The sequence below is a fragment of the Xenopus tropicalis genome, chromosome 2 (assembly GCF_000004195.4).
Source record: "Xenopus tropicalis strain Nigerian chromosome 2, UCB_Xtro_10.0, whole genome shotgun sequence".
NCBI lineage: Eukaryota > Metazoa > Chordata > Amphibia > Anura > Pipidae > Xenopus > Xenopus tropicalis.
Window position 1 is genome coordinate 108217625 of NC_030678.2, and position 26165 is coordinate 108243789.

The following is a 26165-nucleotide window of genomic DNA, read 5'->3' on the forward strand; positions in this document are numbered from 1 at the left end:
TAGCTATACTCAGTTTATCTGGTCCCTCACCCTCCCACTACTGATAGGCGAAATAATTTGTAAGGCATGGATTTGCGGGGAATTTCCGCCTTTCGCCATTGGCAGATTATTTTGCGTAACGGATGGACGATTTTTTTTTTTATGCTCATCATTTTCGCCATTTTGTGAACAGATTCACTTATCACTAACTCCAACACCTGACCCACCCTCCTGCACAGCTGAGTTACTTTTATTAGAAGGATATATCTTTATATAGCTATATATGCCTTTAACTGTAAAGATAAAATTGCATCCATTACTCCTGCTTCGGTTTTTAAATATAAATCTGAAATATTGTCTGAAATAATGTCTTAAAGTAAAAAATCAGCATTTATATTTATTATTTGAATAACAAGGCAAGTAGTCAGGAGTAAGTTACCCTGCCACCACACCTCAAAACAGTAACAAATGTGTCTGCATGTAACTATAAAGTATAACAATAAACAGATTTGATGCCACTGATAGCTCCCAAGCTACCTATTACTTTTTTCCAGTTGGATGACTATGAATCATGCATCTCAAATACTGTGTATATAATCCGAGGGGATCAGAATTTGTGTGAAAATAAGTGACAGCGCAGATTAATAGCTGTGGCTATTGCTAAAGCACAAACCTCATCTCTAGCTCAACGTTAAGCCGTGCTGGGTTGTAACTGCTAAATAATGCAGATGACTTCATTAAGGATACAAATTTGTGGTTATTGCACAGATGACATCCATGAAAGTCATTAACTTCCTGGCGACTTTTATCTGACTTCCTCCAGACATTTTTCAACAAAGCAGGATTCTCTACAAACACCATTATAGCCCTAAAACATTGTGTCTTGCAAACGTAACACAGTGTCTGGCTCAGAGCAAGATCAGAGAGCAATAGTCGTGCTGTTATAAGTAGTTCTATGAATATGATTTTTCTAATCCTTTTAGTTCTGTGGATCATAGAAACTAAGGCACTGGTATATACTGTATGATTCCAGTCCCGGGGGTGCAAGTGCAAGAGCACTAAGGGGGAAACAGGGTGCCCCTAAGTGCTCATTCTAGGAGCCCTTGCACCCCCTCCTTGGTGCTGTGATCTGTATGAAGGCATTGTGCATAAACGCTGGTGGCAACAGGCGGCAGAGCATATCCAAACACAAAGGGTTAAAGGGAAGAAAGGAGATTTGTATAGAAAGTAGTGTTTTTGAAGTACTAAATCTGCTGCCTTCTCCTTCCAAGTCAAATAGCCTTCAAAAATTCCACATGACTTGACTTTGATACATTTCCGGAGACTGGTGGTACAGATTTACATAAATATTACATATTTATTTCATTTCTACACATGAAAAGCAAAATAGACACAGCTTAGCACATAACAGAGCTGGACAAAACCACTGCCTTTTAGCTTCTAGCCTAATTCATACTTAATTTAAATATAATAATATATAATAAATAATCTGATTTACAAAAAAAGTTTAAACCCACGACAAAAAGTACAAAATAATCACAAGGGCAAAATAAGTATCAGTAAAAATTCTGTATCCTGCAGGCAAGGTTAATAAAGTATATTTATTAAATGCTGTAATAAATGTATTCGCAGGATATAAAAGTCATTATATAAAATATGCTCAATCAATAATGTAGATACAGTACTTTACAGAAAGTGCCTTAAGGCAGAAGAGAAAGAAGTAATCCAGTGATTTCACATAAAATAAAATATATTCTCAGTTTAAAAAACAATTAACCATCTAGAATAGTATCTTGCATGGCTTCCCAGTTCAACCGTAGGAAAGTTGTACAAGTACAGTGTAAAATCTGCTTGTAAAAAATGCAATTTGTGTATTTCGTTTCCTAATGAATACGTTTGCAGTCAATACACTGCAAATGCAAGTCCTCTGTCTAATATTTGACATTAAATATCATCCAAATATGCAGTTTATTATAATATATAATGATAAAGTCTAACAGCATCTGAAACAGTGAAGTATATTAGGTTCTTGTGCAGCTGCCTTGCTCTTTTCTTCTCCTTATGTTTACTCTTATAGTGTTTCTCTTTAACATTGCATCTCCTGAGCCTGAGCAAATTACATTTTAATATAAGGAGCTAAGGGGTTTTGTAATAAAAGGCACTAAGTTTGCCCAGGTGCAGTAACCTATAGCAACCAATCAGCAAGTAGCATTTACTTATCACTTATTTAAAAGCACATATCTTATTGGTTGCTATGAGTTACTGCACCAGGGCACACCTAATGCCTTTTATTACAATAGAAGGATAGTGTCCCTTCCATATATCATCTATGTATTTAGTTAGGTATAAGTTAGGGTCAGGTAGGGAGTAAATTGCTTTATCACTCAATAAGAGGCAATGGGGGTCATTCACTGGAACCTCAGGTAAAAGCGCAAGAGGAAAAAAGGGGCAGGGGATGTCTATGTGCCACCCCCACCTCCCCTACGTGGCATTAAAGCCTACATGGCATTATGCAAGTGACAAGGTGATACGCTGCAACTACACACCATGACTGCTTTACTATGGGGCACATGCAAATATATGCAAATAAAAAAGACAGCACTGCACAGTGGGAGAATGGTCATGGCAGCATGTAAACTCATTTCTCATAATCCAGCATCACTTCAGGATGTTAGTTTAATAATTTATGATGAACCCTTTTTTAAATTATTTTAACTTAAAAAATGTTTAACTAATAATTCATGAAGAAAAACAGGGAGGAAAAAAGCATGCTTGTATATCTTAATGCAGTAGGTCTTTTTAGTTGCCAATACAATCTTTTTTCCATGTTTAGATTTTTTAAATGTCTTTTATTATCTATGTGAACATGCCCTAAACAAAGGTAATATAATACTTTGGTTTAACTATGTCGGTGTAGGGTGCCACACCACAGGGTCCTTTTCCGTCCCCTATGAGTAAAGGTAAAGTTTGTCTCAAGCAGGGAGAGGTGTGATGGATCTACCAGCAGGACACACTGGGCCCTTAAGACTTAATTAACGATTATAATATGTCTATATCTAGTCTTTCCTTCCTTGGCATCTCTTTGCCATGCAGCTGCCTTTATTTGTGTTTTTTTTTTTTTTTTTTGCTTTCTCCTTTATATACCCTTTCCTTTCCTTTGTTACAATAGTATAGACTTGATCTATTCATATCATATGTCATCCATTCCATGACATAGAAACTTCTTTGTTATTCTTCAGTCACCCATACAGCCCATGTTTCGGGTCACCTTTTTATTCAGTGGTTCCATAGGTGTCTTGTTATTCCATATATATGGTATATACCAATGTAAAAATATATATCCCTTATTGTAGTACTTTTTTCTTTTCTTTTTTTTTTTTTGTCAAAGCAGAGGTAATTTGCCAGCAGCTCCACACATGCTTATTCTTTTTCTTTTACCTTTGAGATTAACTGGGTCAGGTATAACAAATGTTAACCCACTTCAGTCAGCACCAAAGCAGCTGATGTAGGCAAAAAAATAACTGCAAAAGTACTTTATAAACAGAAGATGTTTCAGACTGTTCTGAAAAATACAGATAAATGTTTTTCAGGTTTTAGCAAAGCCATGATTTGCAAGACATTGCATACTATTTATAATGCACTGAATTGCAATTATCAAAAACAGCATCTTGTAGTTTACTCTCACTTCATAAACAAGGGCCCCTTGCCCCCAAAGTGGCTAGAAGTATCCGTTAGAAAGTTATATTCAGAGACCAGCAAGATCCAAGGCATACGGAGCAGAATTGCGGAATTAGTACAATTTATTTTTTTTCTAAAGCACAACAGAGCTGTATTTATGTAGAAATTAAGAATAATTTCCTAATTAGTCAGTCAGATAAGTGTGGCCTGGCTTGACATAAGGAATTATATTATCTCAGAAACTGTGCCTTTTTTCGGAAGATCTTTTTTTTTTTGGCACTTCATTTTTTTTTTTGCTGTTAATTTCTTCAAAGGCTTCCACAGCAGTGCTATATATATTCATTAGCGTGCAATTTTACAATATTAACGCTGGTTTCATAAGACAGTAGAGATTACAGATCAAAATGCAGATTAGATATCTGCAAGTCTAATTGTGCCCCGAGCACAGCATGGCAATTACTTAGACTTTAATAACGTAGTGGGCTGAAGAAAGCTTTGATGACCAGATGGTATCATGCCACCAGTATAAATATATTTTTAGATTCTACCTTTTAGAAAGTCTTCTGTGAATACCTACATGCCACATGTTAACTCAAAGGTAATGAAAGATCCCAGCTGGTGGACAGATATTCTACAGCGGAACTGAAGGTTATACATTAGCGTGATTCACTAAACTAAACATATTGTCTTGGAATCACACACATTTGGACAATGCAAATAAAAATAACAACAGGGAATTGTAATTATTCCGTTTCCTCTCAGTCTTTCAATAGCTTTTTTTTTTTTAATATCTTTGCCTCTGGCACTAATGTAATATACAACGTGTTGTTATTTCCTGGAAAACATTCCTTTCCTAGAGCACATCCAGAAAAACATTATGAACCATTTAAAGACCACTAACTGCATTATAAGCTATTAAGTGTATCATTAGGACTATTAAAGTAATTAGCTGCTGTCATTCACATAGTAATGATTTCAATCAGAAATGGGTATTATTACAGTGTTAAATGACAGGGTGATTTCAGTTGAAGATGCAAGCCCTAAAATTGAATTTTTATTATAAAAATGTAAAAAATATGCCAGGACTTTGTTATTAATACACAGTCTTTGTAAGTTTGCTTCTCTGGATCTTTTTTAAGCAAACACACTTAAAATGTAGTCTGTCCATGAATGGCTACAATAAATATAAATATACATATTGGTACATCTGTGTTATAGCTGCTCTATTGATGATTCTACCTTGTGCATGTCAGAAAAGATTATATTCCATTTAATTAAAGGGAAAATATCCCTTCCTTTTTGACATGAGCTTATTTTGTTGGGTTTATGTATAAACACTGCATAAACACTATCCGGACTGCCAAGAATAGATATAAATATATTATATATTATATATCAGATATAATATCTGATTCCACAAACTAAAGGGAAACCATGATACTCATACAAACCACTTCTTAAAACCTGCTTAGGCCCACACTGCAATGCAATCCCTGCCTCACATTGTAAAGTGATGGATTCTAAAGCTTGAAGTCCATTTGTATTCCTATGTACGTGTATAGTCACATTATGGGGTGCATTCACGTAGCCAGAAGCAGTGAGTAACGTGCAATTTCGGACACAATTGCTATGTTTTTCCCCACAATGAACCAGTTTTTCCCAGAATTCATGCGTCATTACAGCACAATGTGAGTTGTGAATTGAATGCCTTTGTGCTGCATCTGACATAACTGCATCCAAGTCATCAATATGGATGCAACTGCTCATGTGCTTCTGAATATTTTTGCAGTCTACCTGGTGTCAGTTCTAGTATTCAGCATGCAAATAATATCTGCACCCAATTCTTTAGCCGCAAGTGCACTGCTTCTATTGACGTAGGGCACTGAGGGAACCCTGGAGCTATAGCCTGGTCAGGAGGTGATAGTAGCTCTAGGGTTCGCATAGCACTATACATCAAAAGCTACAGCAGTGCTCAATAGAATGGAAGGCAGGAAAGACTGATTGCACTGAGAACAACTATACGAAGGTACACAGAACGCATTTAGATGCTAATACTTTATTTGCAGGGAGTTGTGCCCACTGTATCTGTGAACGTAGTCCTTATATCTGTGTATATCTGTGTAAAACACAATATATGTCCAAAATGAAGATTTAAAAAAAGGATTTGCAAGGGTACATTTTAAACTATTTTCATTCAAATATTTTAGTTAGGGTATACAGTAAATGGTACCAAGCCCTTAATAAAGGCCCCACTGTGAACAACTGTTATAAAGACAGTTACTGTTCCGCTCAATAAATCTCTTTAAAAATGTCAGGTTTGCTTGGCATATGGGCTAGCCTCATGGCTTATTCACATGCCGAAGGAACAGTCAATCACCCAGTTGGCAAGAAACAAGTAAAGTTTATTATCACATCTTCAGTACAGTGACAGTGCAACAGATGACACATTTCTCTTTCATTTCTAATATACTACATTGCAAGGGTGAATGCAATAAATCAATGTCTCCATTAAATCCAAACAACATACCGTTGGTATACGTGATTTCATCCAAGCACAGAATCTCTGGAGCTTCTCTAAATCTTAAAACAAAATAGAATGCAAGCAGGAAGCACTGGTGCAAATATTCAATAAAAATCAAAAGGAAAGCTTCATAAAACTTCATTTTTATTCAGTGTCTTATTTCATAATGAAGTAAAACTGTACTAGTTAGCTTAGTTAGAATTTTAGGATATCCAATACATTGTATTAGGGCAGGAAACTCACATATTTGTGCAATTAACATACAGGGATTGCCAAATTGCTCTGATTTGCTAGATAAGCTTGCGAGCTGATTGGCCAAATCTGTGAGAGTCGGTTTGCAAATTATTGAACATTGGCTAGTAGCATCACATATTTTCTTAATCAGGAATCTGAGAGTGTTCCCTAGGAAGGAAGTTTAGGGATAGAATTCTAGGCAAGGAGCAGAAAGATAGAAAGGATTTAGATAAGAATTGTCAGTTGGTGTGGATGGTGTGAAAAGATGGCTCTGAGAGGAGTAAAGAAGAAGGCCAGAAACATACAGGAAGACAAGTAAAAAAAATAGGTAGTTTGGTAGAGAGGTTTGAAGGGTATTACTAACACTATTTCAGTGGTAAAGGGTTTTGCTTGACTAGGGTTGTACTGGGCCAGCGAAGGAACCGGGAAAAAACTGGTGGGCCCAGACCTGATCCCCACCAGTGCTTCCCCAGCCCGCAGATCTTCCTCTCCCGAAGGGCCCCCTGGGGAGGTGTGTGGGCTACAATGGGGTCCCCTGGGGAGGTGTGGGCCCCTGGGACAGCAGCCCTGGTGGGCCCTGCACCCCCCCAGTTCAACCCTATACTTAACTTGTGCGGAAAGACTGGTTCTTAGCTGGATGTTCTTATTAAACTACCTTTGACTTTTTGAATGTTTCCTACGTACAATATTTTTATTCCATTTATTTCTCTTAAAATGACAGCAGGAGACCATAGTTTATCAAGAGAGCCATTCTCTTCATGATGATGATTACATCTGATAATAAACTTGACTGTACTGCATGATGATTACTGCTGTAGTAATAGTCAAGCTTGCTTATATCAGCTCTAACAACATTTATGTCAAACCAAATTAGTATATAGCGTCTAAATGAATGTAATCAGCATTATTAAAGTTGGTACATATTCTTAGCAGCTCATCCACTGGAATGTTAGATTGGAAGACCGAATTATCTGTCATTCTTGAGTGCTAGCATAATTAAGAAAAAATGGGAATAGAATAATTGTTCATTTTATACATATTTTTATGCAAATGTTTGCACTCACAGCTATTTAAGTGTTAAAAGATTTGTGGAAGTATTTTTTCATGTGTTTTTTATACACACAGAAAAAAGGTCATTTCAATAGACAGTATCCATATGTATGGTGAATGCACCACAGTACTATCTGTGCTGAGTACACATTCTGGTTCTTTCTCCATGCCCTGAGTTGCCTTTTACTAATAAAGCACCAAGCCATAAATTCAGAGCGGTGGCTGTGTGATGTATCTGGTAATGCAACAAGCTAGGGAGTTATTCATGATTGCAGCTTCTCAATTCGTTACATGACCACCACCAAAAGCACCAAATACTTTTCCTTTTAATACAGGTATGGCACCTGTTATCCAAAAACCCGTTATCCAGAAAGTTCCAAATTACGGGAAGGCCATCTCCCATAGGTTCCATTATAATCAAATAATTCTCATTTTTCAAAATGATTTCCTTTTTCTCTGTAATAATAAAACAGAACCTTATACTTGATCCCAACTAAGATATAATTAATCCTCATGGTAGGCAAGAAAATCCTACTATGTTTAAGTAATGTTTGAATAATCTTTTAGCAGCCTTAGGGCTCTGGCACACGAGGGAGATTAGTCGCCGCGTATGCCATCCCACCGGTGATTTACATTTTCGCCAGTGGGATGTCATATCGGGGAGATGAGTCGCCCGCGAACAGGGACATTTGTCGCAGGCGACTAATCTCCCCATGTGCCAGAGCCCTTAAGGTATGGAAATCCAAATTAGGGAAAGATCCCTTATCCGGAAAACCCCAGGTCCCAAGGATTCTGGATAACAGATCCCATACCTGTACATTTTTAAAAGGACGAAATCCTCGATCTTTTTCTTCAGCCTTTCTATATAAGTGGGGGTTTTTTTCAGCAGAGAAGGAATAGGGGAAATCACCTTAACTTACAGTAAACTAATGCTCATACTAAAATGGTGTTGATTAGTCCTTCTGCCTTTATGGACAAGTTTGCAAAAAATAGCTTTAACAGCCCAGCCAAGCGTAAAATTGTAATTCTAGACACTGATCTTATCTGCCCTGTTTTCTTTTAACTTGACCTGTGATTTGTACTTATTTTTTCAGCTTCTGTCCAGGGTCCCTGGGAAAGGGCAATCTCACCAAATAAAGTGCCATACTACATCAAGTAAGTGCCAATTTTCCTCACTACATGTATCAGTTTAGTACACTGTATAATGCGATAGTTTGTATTTTACGGAACAATAATGAAGGCTTCAAGATGATATTGATTAATAGGGTTTTTCTCCTCTTTAACTTCTCTGGGCAAATACCATGAGTTGCTTATCTGTGTTGTACAGTCTAATATGTGGTTGCAGACGTTGATATTGTGTGTTATTAAAAAACACCTTATGACCTAGATAGCAATCCATGACCAGGTTAAAACTCTATTAAAACTTCCCATCTTAGCAAGAGCTCTATATCATGTGACATCTGCTTGGTGACCTATATGAAATGAGTTAGTCACCTTGTACTCTCTTGGGCAGATATCTTCATTAAATACAGTCATCACAGCTAAATCAGATCTGGACTCCAATGCTCTGCTGGCCTGAGCATTTTTTTCTGTGTGGAACAAAGCAGCCTAATTACTTCTTATGCCGTTGCTTTAAAAGTAATACCAATTTAGGCAACCCCGTTGCTGTAATCCACATTTATGGGGCCATGAGTTGCATGATGTGAAAGTGTGATTTAATAAGTTTCATATTTTACAGTGTATTGCTAAAAGTAAGTTTCAATTTGATTAATAAACTGTGGAGTATTTTCTGGATTATGAGGTTTACCAAATCCTAGGGTTATAAAGTGACTGAGTAATTATCTTTGCAGTTGTCAGTTATAAAGACAGCACGTGTGGCTAAAGTACTGCTGTAAAAAGAAGGTTTTATGTTCATGGGACAATAGGCTGACGCTTTTTTAGGTACAGTTAATATACCAATGATGAATTACCCTCATATCAGAAGGGGGGCACTGTGCTAGAAGGAAGGATGGAAAACTAGACAAGAGTTTCAATATTGTGCACTGATGAGGAGTTAGAGGGTTTTATGTTGAAGAGGACTTTATAAAGAAGTGAGAGAGCCACTAAAGAGTTGATTTATTATCACCTGGTGATTTTACCAAGCAGTAACTAAAGTTACTACTCCATTAAACCTTACCATTGCTAGTAGATTAACATGAATGATTTTTTTTCTGTTAAAAACAATTGTTCCAGCATGGAGGAATAGTTCTGAATTCCATTCTGATGGACTGACAGAGGTAGTTTGATAAATGTGTTAATGCGGTAAAAAAACTATGCTGCCAAGAAAATGTTCCTCAATGTCAGTAAAGTCAGTAGAGATTTAAAAATAGGCACCTACTTTGAGGCTACTAGGAGCAACATCAAAGGGGATGGTGAGCAACATTGTGAGCCAATAGTTGGGGACCACTGTTTTAGAGGTTCAAACTTCAAGCAGAATATGGGCATCTTCGCTGCAAGTTACTGGAATAAACGTCACAGGTTTTAAAATGAAGACGCTAAATGTAATGTCTTCTGTCTGTAAAATGCTACTAAACAAATGTCAACCCTTGTATAACCCTATTAAAAGCAAAGGCTGCAAAGCAGAAAGGTTAGACATTCAAGTTAGGCTGGACACCTAAAACTTAACAGAGCCCATTCCTTGGTTAGGGGAAACAATATATATATAAATGTATATTCCTGTATATGTATATTTTACAGGAACTGACCTCCCCCTGTGAGCGCTCTACCTAGAGCACCAGAATGCAGAAGGTTGCATCACAGACGTACATAATGACTGCCCAAATTTGTTCATTATGTGAATGTGTGTGACATAGGGTTGGGGACACCAACCTATCAACCAATCCTGTATCATAACACATGTGCACAATAGGTGAGCAGGGGCACTTACTCATTATCTGCATGTGGGTGCCCCAATATTGCCAGATGGTCTGGTGTGAACTCTATTTCATTGCAGTCAAGAGTCACAAAAAATACTATTGTCTTTTCTATCCAGAGTGTCTTTTTTTATAACTGGCCATACCACCAGTGAAGGACACAATTTTTAGGCGATAAGAGTAAAAGGAGGCCAATAAAGCAAACAAAAAATTATAATTAATGCATAATATAATGACATTGCCATTGCTGAAGAGAGTAAAACAAATCACAAATTTTGTTTTAAACATACAAATAGTAGAAAAAAAGGAAGCAATGCATGGAACCTAGGTATGAGAGTCAGGTAAGTTTATAGATATCTAAGTAAATATAGATAACTGGTAAAAGGACCTGGTTCAGGAGACTAAGGGGCACATTTACTAATCCACAAACATCCGAAAAGCGTCCGAATGCGTTTTTTTTCGTAATGAACGGTATTTTGCGACTTTTTCGCGAATTGTCGCAAATTTTTCGAGTGCTCAATACGAAAAAGTCGCGACAATTCGCAAAAGCCGCAATGGCTATGCAAAAGTCGCGACAATTCACGAAAGTCATAATGGCTATGCAAAAGTCACGACAATTCACGAAAGTAATAATGGCTATGCAAAAGTCGCGACAATTCACGAAAGTCATAATGGCTATGCAAAAGTTGCGACAATTCGCGCAAGTCGTAACGGCTATGAAAAAGTTGTGACGGTGACAAAAAAAAAACGCAAAAAATACGAAAAAGTCGTTTCCAATCCGATTTTTTCCCATTCGGGATTCGGATTTGTGGATTAGTAAATCAGCCCCTAGGTCTGTGGTTGATTATTTGATATTTGGCAAAGCACTATGGCACTGAGAAATTGCTAATGTTCTATTAGTCAAAAACTTATTCCGTACTCATCCAGAGAGTTATAGGCCAGTGAGTTTGACATTTGTGGTAGAAAAGACCCGGTCATATTTAGACATTAGATATAGATATTGAAATGCATTTCAAACAACAATGCTATAAGTATGCATCACCATAGTGCTACGTTTAATGGGTCCTGTCAAATCTAATTGCTTTCTACAAGGTGAAAAAATCTGGGGCTGCAGTGGATGAGATTGACTTGGATTATGCAAAAGAATATAATGAATTCCTGTGCAGAACATTAGCATTGAATATATTTTCCTTTTAGATAACTGTCTGAAGGATAAAGTATAAAATAATAAATGAAATTATTTCTAGTTTGACCAGTGTTGTTAGTGGAGTACCTTAGAGGTCTGTTCTTCAAACATTGCTTTGAACTCTTCATAAATGACCTTGAGGTTGGCATTATTATAAGCACTGTCGCTGCATCTACTGATCATACTTAATTGTAAGGCAATAAGTTCCATGCAGGTTGTTTCATCTTTACAATGTGATTAAAATTAATTGGTGCACTGAGAAGTAAATGGGGAAAATGAGTCTCAAAATTGACAAATACAAATGTATGCATATGGGAAAAACAACCTTAAATTCCAGTTCTATACTAAGTAGAACTGTGTTGGGGACCTCCTAAATTAGTCAGTGTCTGCTTAACCTAATACTTTCTTACATAAAATGGACATTGACTCCAGGGATGTAAGCAGAGTTTTGCTTCTCTATAGATCCCAAGTGATACCTCATGTTGTTCAACATGAGTGGAATGAATATGGCTTGGGCTGAACATATTTAGCCTAATTTATAGCGAACCTCAAAAAAAAAAGTTTGCGAACCCGTTCGCGAACTTACGCCAAAAAGTGTAAATATTCGCGAACTTTGCGAACCCCATAGACTTCAATGGGAAGGCGAACTTTAAAACCTAGAAAAGCCAATTCTGGCCAGAAAACTGATTTTAAAGTTGGTTAAAGGGTGCCACGACCTGGACAGTGGCATGCAGGAGCGGATCAAGGGCAAAAATTTATCTGAAAAATACTTTGTTGACACAGCGTTGCGTAAAACCGCAAAGGCAGCTGGCAGACCTAGCGGAAATACGCGGCATTTTTTGCAATTTCGCACCATCAGTCCATGGTAATGAAATTAATTAGCTGGGAAAAGCTCTAGACTATTAATGTTTTATTTGTTACACCTGGAGAAGAGAGGGAACATCATTATTTTTACAAATATGCTAGAAGGCAACAAAGACAGACTTTTTTACACAGACAGGAAGCCACCCCTTAATCTGTAGAAGGAATGTAAATGGTCATCTGACAAAATGTAAATGGTTTTTGTGCTAATGTGGGTCACCAAAGCTGAATAAAGTGAAGAATACGGTTGTCTCTTTTCAGTCCAAGTAATTTTGTTTATTTACCATTTTTTAACATATCTGCAGCAGTTCTGCTTATTTGGTGACCATATACTTCTACTATTGTTGAATGCATTTTAAGAAACTAATAAAAGTAACTTATCTCTAAATATTTTTTAAATAAGACCACCTGGTATTATTCATAAAGTCAATCTACCAAGTCCTGATTATCCTATATAATGCCAAGGCTGCCCCTTCATTGAATCCAAGGTCTTCAGGACCAAATTACATCGAAAATTGTAGCTTCAGAGATATACAGTACATGATGGCTTTTTAGCAATGCAGATCCCAGTAGCTTCTGGACACTAGCAGATCAAATGTCCTTTATGGGTGTTTATTATTTCAGTCCTCAAAAGAAATGTGTGTAAACAGTAGTTTTTCCTTCTTTGATTATAGGAGCATAATGCATTTTATGTATTAAGTGTCCTTACTTTGTTGGATACTCTCGTTGATCTTAAGACCTTACTAAGCTATGATGATGAACTTCTGTTAGACACCATGAACTACAGCTTGTGCTAGCTGATGATGCTAGGGGGCAGGATTCTCAAAGTATGAAATTAAAGCTCACAACAGAAAAACCCACCCACTTGATAAATACACTAAAAATCCCGTAGAAATGAATAGAAAGTAAGTGATTTTTTTCTGTGGTGAGCTGATATTTTAATGAATTTGTCCCAAAGTATTGTAGCTTACAATGGCTGGAATGTGATAGTAGTATGCATTTTGCTTTGTGAATGTATATACAAACGTTTGGGATCGGAACGTAGTAAAAATGCAAAGCTTTAATAATTTAGAAAGCAATAAACACCAGTAAGTTTTATTTTTCTGATTTAAACTTTAAGGCAGACTGGCTATGAGATTTGGGAAAACTTTGCCTCATTACTAAAGTCACTCTTTATGATTGCTTAGATTTTACACATAAAGCAACTACAGGCGGCTGTTATTAAATATAAGTTGGGAATGGATCTCTATCTGCCCCCAATAAAATATATTATTTGCCTCCAGCTATCAAACACTGTTTACCATGAGAAAAAATATATTTGATTTTATACGCCCTGTGATAACCTGCTGAATATATTGATGTGTATGCATTGATTTGTGCTAATCGTCCTTCAAAACAATAGAAAGCAAACTGAAGCCTGGGAGGAAGACAGTCTGTTTCTATAGTTATAGACACATATTGTAATTCAGCCAGAGAAACTGCATAGTAACTGTCTTAAGCCTTTATGTAAAAACAGCAGCAGTAAATTAGGACTTCGTAAAGAGTGAAATCAATTAGCTAAAGCATTGGCTACTGTGGCTAACAAATTCCCTGTGTAGTAGTCTGATATCTTTGTCTCTCTTTTTCTATCTGTGTGGTAAGATAATGAAACCTTTAATAGCGGCTATTGTTTATGAGTCTGTCCCGTATTCAACAATCTTCATATTTTATCAGTTTCTCTTAAAGGAGATTGGGATTAATGCTCTCTTTTTTAAGCAGTTATAGAAAAAAAATTCAGATCCGTAAATATTCCTATTTATATAATATTATGGGAGATTTGATTGTGTTTTATTGAAATTGTTGCAAAAAATGTTTCACCACTGGTGCTAAAAAATGCTATAGTGCTATTTTGTTTTGTAAAAGAAATGATGCTCCTGACTTTTCATTTACCTTCTATAATGGGGGATTATCATTATATTGACCTTTTTAATTACTACTTATGACATGATGTGATTTGAGAAATGCACACAATATAACATTATCCTGTGTTTGTCGCATTATGGATAAAGATAGTGTTCCTACCCTGCTATGGTAGACTGATGGAGCTGAACTTGCAGTTGGACTGTGATGGCACCTAACAGTGACTGCCCTTAGCAGTAGATGGCAGTCCAGTTGGCTGAACACCCCTTAGTGGGTACGTGCAGTTCTCACTAACCTTCTTGTTATTATTTCTAATAATTGTCCACTATGTAGTGGACAGTTATACTGTGAATTTGAATTATGCACAGCATGTTTTTAAAGACATTTCTGTAATTATTGACTTGCAATGCATGCAATGCAGGGATCTAAGGCTTTGCAAAACTTACTTCAAACATATAAAAAATGAAATTATTTGCATTGTACATGTTTTTTTGTTGTTGTTGTTCTATTCAGTTTCAGGATACACATGAATGCATTGTGGATTCAGCCTAATAAGGGGTATATTTATTAACAAACAGACATCACAGATGATGTTTACCAGTAGCAACCAATCAGCAATTAAATATGAACGGTCACCTACAAGTTAGAAAACAAAAGCATTTGATTGGTTGCTATGGTCAACAGGACAAGTTATGTTTGTCTCCAGTTTTAATAAATACATCACTATGTGTCCCCTCCATTGGCTTGGAGATAACATAGTTCCCTGAGCAGGGGCCCTAACCCACTATAGCTGTATAGTGCTACATGCTGCATAACATATAAAGAATGCAGACTGGGAAGTTACACATTACCATGATAATCCACCTGGCACCAAACTAAGTAGCAAGCACTGGTGCATCTAAACAAGCTTCTAATTTCCACTGTCACTACTAACAAAAGGTACTGGCTCAAAGCAGCTGTTGGGAATGTTGCAGTGCATTAAATCAAACTTTACAGCACTTTGGTCAATGCACTGCAGTAACATGCCATCACTTGGATTCAGTTTAAACAATACCATGTGCTCATTGCAGTCATAAATGATAGTGCCAGATTGCAAGTTTAAGCGCTGGATGCGGGACACACATTGCACCTGGCGGAACCACAGCTGCCATGCGTGAATTATTGATTCAGCAACACATCTGTATATCTGAGACAATGATAGTGCAGCAGTTGGGCTGTAACAATATCTCTCTATCAGGCCTATAAAAATAACTATCAATCACAAAATAACAGTCTTGCTTTTTCCTACGCTTTTTTCTACTCTTTTTCTCTACTCTTCCAAATCAATGTGCAAGGATACACAGCCTGAAAAACAAAGTCAGCTCTTCTTAGCTTCACTGAGCTTCTTTGAAGTCTGATAAGAATACCAGCTAATGAAAAATAGCTAAAGTTTTATTATTGTCCCCTCAGGCAGATTTATGTGTACATAGGCTTTTTTTTACCCCTTCTGGGAATACTATAGAGAAAGGAACAAGAAACAGTGAATTAGATCCAGCATCATTTGTTATCTTTTCTTGGTGTATGCATGCATTTTTAGTGGGTTGAAGTGGAGTCCTAGGTAGGACAAAAGGCATAATGAAATGAAGGCTTGCTGCTTTTATATTATGCTCAGTGAAATTAATACAAAATTCCAAAGTTTAATATTCTCCCATATGGGAAGACAATGAAAGCTACTTCATGCTTTCTTTGTTTCTCTCAATATCTTATACATGTGTAAATATGCACGCTATTATAAAAAAGAGATGGACAAACTATAAGTCTTTATTTTGGATGCCTGTTTGTGAACTGTGACTATTTAAGCATGCATGGAATAGCTACAAAATAAGCAGGACTAAGAAATACAATATTTGCAGGCCAAGTTGAGTTTGTTCAACTTTGTTCAAGTTGATCTTCTTTCAGTCTGAATGAAAAACCTGAAAACCTATAAAACCATGAAGCAAAGAAAGATCCTCCAGCTGTCAAAAGGACACCTGCCACTGACTTCTACATGACCTCAATAGCTTTTAGATAGCATATTTTTGCTTTCGGATTTGTTGCAGTTTTGTCGCATAATAAATGGAGAAAGTATCACGTTTGTCTGTAAAAAAATTGTATTTTTGTGCAAAAAGAATTACAAATTGTAAAAGAAAATTGTACATTAGTACATGCCCCCCAGAGACAAAGACAGGATACAACTATATACACGAGCTTAAACTGTACTCTAGTGCCAACATATTTGTCCTATTGGTGGTGAAGAGCCTCCAGCAGGACTAAATATTAACACCAGAATAAATACTGTGAACTCTGAGGGCATGTGATTTTTTTGAGTTCTGTGTAATTAAAGACAAACAGATAGTTCCAAATAATATGGTATTAATACAACTTGCTTGCTTAATTACTCATTGTAATATTCTTTATTAGATGGTCATTAAATTGCAAATTGCTAATGCCCAAAGTGCATTTTTTATTTGAATGTTTAATCTTTGCTATCTTTTTTCCACCAATGGATGTTTTTGTTTTTTGTTTTTTTTTAATTATAATATTCCAAAATGTTTCTGATATAACAGCACACAAATATGCCAGTATACTGTAAGTACTACCCCTTACTAAACATGCTATAGCAGAACATTTTTGCTCTGCATTAGCCCTTTAAATAAATAAAAAGAAGCAACGCACATACTTTGTTTATATAATGTAATATAAAAGTCATGTAAATACCTTCTACACAAGTATAAAATCTATAAAGGCTGCACATAATCCTTTGAGGGTGGTAATCTGAATGGTACTAAAAGTAAATTTGGTAGCACATGACAATAAATGGCTTTAAATGGTGGCATAACTAGTAAGGCCTTCCTTGCAGCACAGTGCCTTCCATGGCGCTAGTGCCGATCCGGCCCTTTGATGGAAGGAACCTCTAAGTTGACCTGGCTCATTATTCATCTTCAGAAAGTCTGTCATTATGGCAAGCTTAATGTGTCTCTGTTGTGTTACTAGAACACAGGACTTTCTAATTGCTATGTAATTTTACTTTGCACACGGTTTTTCTCTATTTACTGTGATAAACATGGTAAAAGCAATAAAATCCAGGGATGATTAGAGATATGAAATATTAGACATATGTAATTATAAAAAGCTTAAAAGAAAATGCAGGGTGTTCATTTCAGTCAGAAAATGCTTCTGTACCTCGACTTTCAACTATTCTTGCAGATTTTCATTGGGTGCGAATGAGAGTTTGAGGTTATTGTTAAGCATTTTACAATTTGGTCAATCCAGTGTTGGCATTGCCCTTGGAATCATTGTCCTGCTGAATGATAAACTTTTATCAAAGATTTCATTTTGGAAAATTGAAACTAGGGAAGCTCTGAATCTGAGATTTAGTTTTGGATTCTAGTGAAGGTGGATTCAATGCTTCTGGGGGCAGGCTCAACAATAAGATTTTTTCAGCATAGTGGAAGCGCAGACTGACTCCACCCCATGTGCCCTTGCCCTTAAATTTGCTGCAACAAAACAAGACAATTTTATATTTAAACATAAAGTTATTTTTTTTATTTCTCTCAAAATTGAAGATGCAAATGAGGGCTCAGATGCCATTTAGTATTTGCCAAATCTAAAAATTATGATTTAGTGCATCTAAAACAGTTTCTCTTGATGTATCTTCCTCTGTTTTCTACCATTCAAAAACTACTCCCTGCCAATGAAAAGCTACCCATCAATTAATCGCTGGCCTGGAAGGGTGGCACTAAAGAAGCCATTACTCGAAAAGAACCATATGCAGTTATATGAATAACACCTAGGGGCTAATTTTTTAATAGCCAAGTTTGATTATTTTTCACAATTCAGGTTTTTAGCGCTAAAACTTCAAGTTATGGTTCAAAAACTTGAATGTTTCCTAGGCAAAGTCTAGCCTTATTTTCAAACTCTAATTTTTAAAGTTTTTCAAGTAAACTTGAAAAATTTGAGACATTTGAGTTTTTTATTTCAGCGACTTTTCCTTATTAATAAATAATCGAGCATTCGATATGCGACTTTATTCAGTTTAGAAAAGCAAAGCCCACTAGAGTTTTCACTAATGCATAAGAGTAAGAAAAAGGTTTTGTGGTTTGATAAGAAGAAAATAGAGATTTCTGGCAAAATATCCTACAATGAAGTATGGTATTGGGAGTATCATTGTTTGGGGCAGAATTTCATCTTTCAGTAGGACAAACACAAGGTCAATGGCCTAGTCCAGTGCTGTCCAACTTCTGTGGTACCTGTGGCCTACATAGTGGAGGGCTGATAATGGAAGCCAGTTTTGACCACTCCACCCATGTTATCACAAGCTTTTAAGACTATACCGACAGTAATGGTGGTAGCGCAGCAAAAACCCAAATGGTTGGTGCAGGGATATCACCCTTTATTCATATGTTAAAGAATTATATTATGTCGTATTAATACACACCCTTAAATCCATATGCCTCCTCCTCCCCTATGGATAGCATAGCAACCCCCAGCATAGACTTACACACCTTAGGGACCATATAATGACTATTTCCAAATGCTAACAGACTCCAGGCACAAATTAGGAGGCAGCATGTCGCCCCGTCGCACCAAAATGTTAAAATTTTGCTCCCATACGAAGCGATGGGGACCTCTCCCCACTGCTCCATTTACGAGTTTAGGCTTCTGCGCATGAATCTGTGTGGAATCACAGGGAGGGGGGCAGCAACAAGACATGTGGAGGGCCACACAGAGGGGGGCTGCCAGTTGGACAGCCCTGGCCTAGTCAAATCCCTGATGTCAAGCCAGAATCTGTGGCATTACTTGATTTTGCACAAACGATATCCACCTAAACAGGTGTAAGAAACATAACTATTATTTTTACCTCTGCCAGGTTTGAACCTGTCACACTTCAGCCTTCTCCTTTACCTTTATGCTATACAAGCAAGTTAAAGGCATTTGCTTTTCTTGTATTAAAGGATAAGGAAAGTCATTGTGGCATTTTACTGCCAATAGATTAGCTACATTTGTGCAAGCTAGAACACTATATTTATTCTGCAGAAAGCTGAGTAAACAGCCCTAGAAGCTCCCTCAGTTTGTTTAAGACAGCAGCTGCCATTCTAGCTTGGTCTCAGTAGCTTCCTGTTGCAACTCTAGTAGTTGGTAGCATAGATTACACATTCTGATGGAAGGGGGAGTGAATTCTTATGGGGGGGGGGGGAGCAGGAGAAGACTATGGCCCCTGGAATAAAGGATTTCCAAAGTACATGGAGAGGAAGTCAGATACCAAAGTACATGTATACACAATAGAAGACATCCTGTGTTTCTTTTGATAGAGGACTCAGTACAGCTCTTCTGTCCTTATGGTTGTATTTACATAGACCTGTCTGATAAAGCTTACTAAAATTTTTACCTTTCCTTCTCCTTTAAAGCATTTCTATTTCAATTTGAATCCCAGGCTCTTATAATTTCTCCCTGCTGCTCTATATTAATTAACATGTGCAGCTTATTCCCAAAGACCTCCCAGAAGGGACTGCCTATATAAACCCTTACCTTACATTGTAACCTTTCTAGTCCTTGATCTACTTCCCTGCTGGTCACCCTGCCTATAGTAGGCTCTTCTAATCTTGTACCTTTGCAAGCCTTGAACCACAATGTGCCATGTTTACAACCTGTGCTGAACAATGAAGCTTTCGGGTGCCTACCTTGTGCCTTGTCTGCTTTGTTTTGTTCACCCTGCCTGTGCTTCAATGAAGTGTTCCTGTTTGCCAAGCATCTGTTGTGACTATTTCCCAGTCAGCTCCCTCTTTAGTACCTTCTTAAACACCAGCCCAGTGGCACCCGAGATACTTTCTGGACACCTGGTAGTCATTTATAATATACTCTGGCCACTGATCGAGACACCATGGTGACAGACAAAAGCAAATCTACTTGGAAGAATTGGCCAACATCACTGCTGTAAAAACTGATCAAAGCTGGTATCAATTTTCCAAAAATTATTTTATGCTGCTATTATTGTAAAAAAATGGCTGTACAAAATATTTAAGTGTAAAGACTGTATATTTATAAAAACAGTATATTTAAGTATTTAAATGGTTTGAAATAAAAATATCACAAATAGTATAGAATATATATATAGAAAGTGAGACAGGGAGAGAAACTTTAAAAAGTCTAAATATGTATGTTGGTGTACAATCAGCTGCCTCTTACCCCTATGTTTGATTTATGGTACTTTCAGAGTCTAGAAAGGCAATCAGATTAATCACTGTCAGATTACACCCGGATATAAAGTTCACTGCAGCACAAATGTGCCTTTGCTGTATCCTCATGAGGGACTATTCCCAGAGCATTTGAAGTATATTATACCTTTGCATTCTATCCAGCCACATGCAGTGGAGGGGGTAGTCTTTGTGATCTTTGTGATTTTTCAGGCTTTTTAAATATATTTATATAGTTGTGCTGCCTTTCCCTGCTAGGGTAAAATAATATGACCAACCTTTAGAGAGGGATGCCTAGTGTGACTTTATTGTACTGGGCTTTAGAGAACTCTCCCTGCTTTAGTGGAGGAAATTGCAGCTTAATTCAGATATAATGTATTTCTTGACATCAAGGACAAACACATCTGAAAATGCTTTTTTTAGCTGTCATGTTTTATTTTTAAGTCTATTTATAACAAGGTGGATGGTTGGTCCAAAGGAAAATGTTTTTTTCTACCCTCAATCATTACAGTTATTGTTCTTAAACTATATAGTGAAGGTATATGGCTTCAAATAAAGCATTTTCATTTACAATCTGATTGTTTTGGCACAATCCTTGTTGGGCAGTTTGTATTTATACATTAAATACTTTAAATGTATTATAGAATTCATTATGATGTAATTTACTGTATAACATATGCAGGGGATCAGGTCTACATTTATAACTCATTTGCAGTGCAACATGTGCGTAAGCCTAGAAAGAGAGGCCTCTTGGCCACTGAAACAGCTAATAAAGATATTCTGCATCATTAAACAGAATGCTCATTTTAAGTGTATACTCTGCATCATTATACATGTACATTATAAATGTACATGTACATTGTACATTCAATATTCAAGCATGGATTTTCTGCCTAATCATTCAGTTCTTCGTGTATTATAAAGCACTGAGCAATAATTATGAGTATATATTAAGAATTATATAGTGCATGCATATGTATATATGTATTTAATTAAACAGCACATTCACAATAAGTGTACACATTCCCCCATCATTATATAGGTTACCTTATTTGGAGTGTATTGTATTTTGTATTTCATTTTATCCAGTCACCTATAGGGATGTATAGATAAACTCTAATACCTAATATTTTCACAGCAAACCATAGGCATTAGCAGGATTTAATTTACCCCTTACACACACACAGCCATGCAAATGCAACTGTAATACAGGAATCCTTAAACAAGCAAAATACACAGAAAGAGGATACTATGGAGAAAAAGTATTAATATAAAAGTTAATGCCATTCCAGGTGGTATTCATAATCTGTAGCCAAAGCCTGCCCCAATTAACAGTCCTGGAGACTGTAGGCGTTATGTAAATCTTCCTATCCAATTTATTTTTTGAAATTCATTTATTATGAACTGCTGCTCAGTTTGAGCAATGAGAGCAAAGTTGAATGGCCATATCTCACAGTTAGTGAGGCCTTTGTCTCCTGTTAACTTATTACTTTCCAGATGCAAGGTGAACCTCATTGGCTCAGAAGTATTTTCGATTCTAAGCATCTTAGAAAAAAGTCAGATCACTAGGATATCTCTCTCTTTCTACATAAGTAGGAAGGGCACCTTTTAATAGGACCCAAAAGTATCCTTTAAACTTAAAAGGAATTTTTAAATTTCCTGATTGACTGTCAACAGTGTTGCACGTTTTCCAAGTTTATTGTTTGGGTTCAAATTCAACCATTTATCTTTATATTTAGTCAAAACTCATGTGCTGTGAATTTCCCTTAAGCAAACAGCAAAGTATGGTCCTCTAACACAAAGCACTAATAAAATCTTAATCCATTTCCCACCTTGACTATTTTTCATCCTTGTCCTAATGTACCTGCAGCGAGATTCTGCTGCATTTTATCAGAAAAGTTGTCACCAAGTTTGTCTACGCCTCTCAATGTTCTAAATGTGTCACTTCTCTTTTCGAGTTACTACAATGACTTCTTATAGCCAAAAGAAAAATGGGATTGCTTTTTTGCAAATTTCAGTCTGACAAGTCACGTTGAGTCTGCTCTGCACTTATTACTTCATTTGGAAAAACAATGTTCTGTATGCTCGACTACTGACCTTGCTTCATCCTCATCTCTCATAAACTCATCTTACTCCCACCTCTAGGACCTTCCTAGGGCTGCACCACATCTGGGGATCTCCCAATACACTTCAGCACACAAGTCTCCGGTATTTGGAAATGTTAATTGTTCTCATAAGATTTTAAGCATATGGTCCTTCTCCATTAATTAACTCTCAGTGCTCTCAGTGCAATGACATAATAACCAGCATGTCATTACACTGCCACATATGTTTTATGTTGTTTTAATACCAACTAACCATGAGTTATAAAGGATGGTTGTATCATGGAGGCACTGGGTTGTATTCAATCATTTTAGCTGGATATTATGTCTGTGCAAGATTAGAACACTGTTATTTCTATTTAGTTAACTATTATTTAAGTCACTATTCCCTTCCAACTGGGGAATCTCCTAGATCCTATAGTGAATTCTGCAGATAAAAATGCTTGCAACTGGAACAACATGTATATTATTAGAGCAATCAGGGTGAACATGAATTGTTCTTTATATTCATGGTTTAAAGCTAATTGAAGTGTGTTACGTGTCTAAAATGCTTTCCTGCTTCATAATCCTGCTCTCTTTTCTTTTTTATTTTCAGTAGTCTTAGAAGCAGTTGCTCACTCTCCTCTATACTGCATAATGACCTTTACTTTCTTGTAGCATTAAAGTTATAAAAATAGAAATGAAAAGTACATACAATGGTATTTACATTGAAACAGGGAAATGTAATAAAAGTCACAATGTTTGCGTAATGACTAGTAACACATAGAAACACGCCAGATGTTTGCTTTTAAATAAGTGACCAGCAAATGCTGCCTGCTGATTGGTTGCTACAGGTTACTGGACCTGCTTCAAACCTTCTGACTTTTATTATTCATTTGAGAGAAAACAGTTTGTTATGTTCATGGAGGGGGTGTGCAGGTAATTTGATTTCAGGCTGCCATCTGCTAATCCATGGAATATTTAACTAGTCCATTTAAATCCAGTTTAAATTCCCTTGGTCACTGGGTATCACTGACATTATCACAGTATCTAGTGGCTTTTACCTATTTATATTTATAAATTAAACTTTGATGAGCTTTCCCACATAAGTTATTTAGCTCCTTTTTATTTTTTTTATACATATTAATAATAAAAATGAAAAAAACTTTGTACATAGGAAATGTTATATGTTATCCATGGAATTTATCACTAGACATGGCAAAAACCATCAGACAAGTATTAGCCTAAAATATTCATTACTGACCTCAGCACAATGCTTAAAGAAATATGACAGATGATCGATTACCATTCTAAATCACATATATCTAAGGATGGATAGATAGATAGATAGATATTACCCAATTATTTTTTTCTAAATCACTCTATTTATGTGCTTTACCTTGCCAGGCAATATATCATTTTGTCTCAGTTGTTTACTAGAAATAGGTATTTATTGGAATACTGACAGATCCGAGTCGCCTGAGAACAGTGTTGATGTTTTACAGCAGAGGTCAAAGTGGTACAGGCAGGTGCAAAGCCCTGATAAGACAGTTTTATCATTGCTGGTGGTCACATGAGCACAGAAGCAGAGAGAGAGTTGCAGTACAGTAGTAAAGGTGAAGCACTACAATAAGTTTCACGCTTGAAAACCTCTTAGGGGATACAGTAAAAATGCTGTAAGGTTAAAATTACAAACATAAAGAAAATGGTAATACTCAGCAAAAAGTATAAGTTACCATTTGGCAAGAATGTTTAGAATCTAGTACAGGCAGAATAGCACCATATTTCCCATCTGCCTAAGAAAGACAATGCCTGTATTAATGTATTTTAAGTGATGTGTGCAACAACATTGTAATACACACATAGCACACCCAGCTTATATGTTAGTCTTTAATTATTCCTATAAAAATTAGCATGTTGGCTTCAAAAATAATATTATTGCTCTACTCATTTAGTTTAACATTGAAAATAACACCAGGAAAAAACAGAACTGGAAAACTATTTAGTAAAGGGATGCGGACATTGATTAAAAAGTCATTATTATGTTATGCATATGTATGTATTAGTATGTTATGTATGACTGCAGTACATACAGCAAACTTCCATGCCTAACAGCAGAAAGTTGTGTTGCTCCATGTGTGTACAGGGCAAGCATTCAAAACACAATTTCTTTTGTGCCTAAGTGACTTGGGCCTGGAAGCCTGCACTGCTGTACTACCAACAAACCATTGTTTTAGGAGAAAAAATGTCATCTCCAGGAAATCAGGTCTTGGAGATTACCTACTAGGTATTTTTCAGTTGGTTTCTCTAATCCTTTAAATCTACATGTAACACATACTCACATATAACTACTATCCCCCAGTATAAATTGCAGATAATTCTTAATAAATGATTGAATAATTCACACAATGCATGGAAATAAGTTCAAACATAACTTAATCAAATTTAGGACACTCTTTCAATCTTTCATGTGCCCAATATTGCAAAACATTTCAGCATTTTCTGACTGGAGATTTCCACTTGTTATAACTACATCTGACTAGAATAGAATCTGAATGTGTTTTTACCTTATTCCTTATAGTGCCAAAAGCATAAAAGCTGAAGGTGATTCTATGGGGGAGATTAATCAACATTAAAGTTTTCTTTTAGTTTTTTAGTGCTAAAAAAGCTTATTCTAATTATGGTTCAAAAACTCGAATGTCTGGTATTTATTAAGTGCAAAAAGTTTGAAAACTTGAATGTAAAAATTTGCCATCTAAAAGCTTGCAAGTTTCTATAGAGATCAATGGTTCTATAAAGTCAAGCCATATTTTCAATTCAAGATATTCAAGGTATGCAAACTTTTTTATTCAAACAAATTTTCCTTATTAATAAATAAGTGAGCATTAAATATGCAAGTTTATTTACTTTAGAAATAGAAACTCAAATTCACAAACTCGAAAACTGATAAATAAGCCCATATCATTCTCTGATGTCATGTCCACTATGACAAACCCTAGTTGTTTTGTCTTTAGAGGGAGACTCTATAGTAAAAAACATTAGAGCTCCACTGCTGGTGGCAACCAGAATCAAAATAAAAAAATGTTTTAATATCACTCTGTATATGAAACCACAATAGATACATGAATCCACTCTTCTTGGATATTTACAGCAGGTTAAGCCCAAATATTCTTTAGCTGTATTTTATGTCACATCACATCTCACTAAGTTGGCTTCTCAGAAATGTTTATCATAGATATTCAAAAGGTTATTTTAGAAACTTTTAAGAGTAGCCTAACTCTTTTGTAAACAGTAATATACATTTATCTAATTTATTTCTGTCATCTCATCCAATCTTGCATTCCTTGAAATCACTACGGTTTAGAATACTTAGTATAAAAAAAATGATGTTCCATTAGCCGATGGCATTTGAGTTTCTTTTTTTTTCTGCTGCTTCTTTCATGTCATTGCCAGTAAATTCCTTAGCTTAAATGTACCTCCTCTTCCCTTACTTGGCTCTTTCTTTCTAGATATTTCTAGATTAAAGCAAGGAGGGCATTAGCCTTAGTGATG

The 26165-nt window shown here is 36.2% G+C and overlaps 1 protein-coding gene across 3 annotated transcripts in view; it reads left to right on the forward strand.

The window, feature by feature from the left end:
- Positions 1-26165, forward strand: part of dmd.3 (LOC105946662) — a 1093908-nt gene that overhangs the window by 901090 nt on the left and 166653 nt on the right. For all 3 annotated transcript variants that reach the window (XM_031897001.1, XM_031896997.1, XM_031896998.1), the window contains one exon: positions 8557-8617. In XM_031897001.1, coding sequence (XP_031752861.1) covers positions 8557-8617 — 61 coding nt within the window. The remainder of the gene's footprint in view (positions 1-8556; positions 8618-26165) is intronic.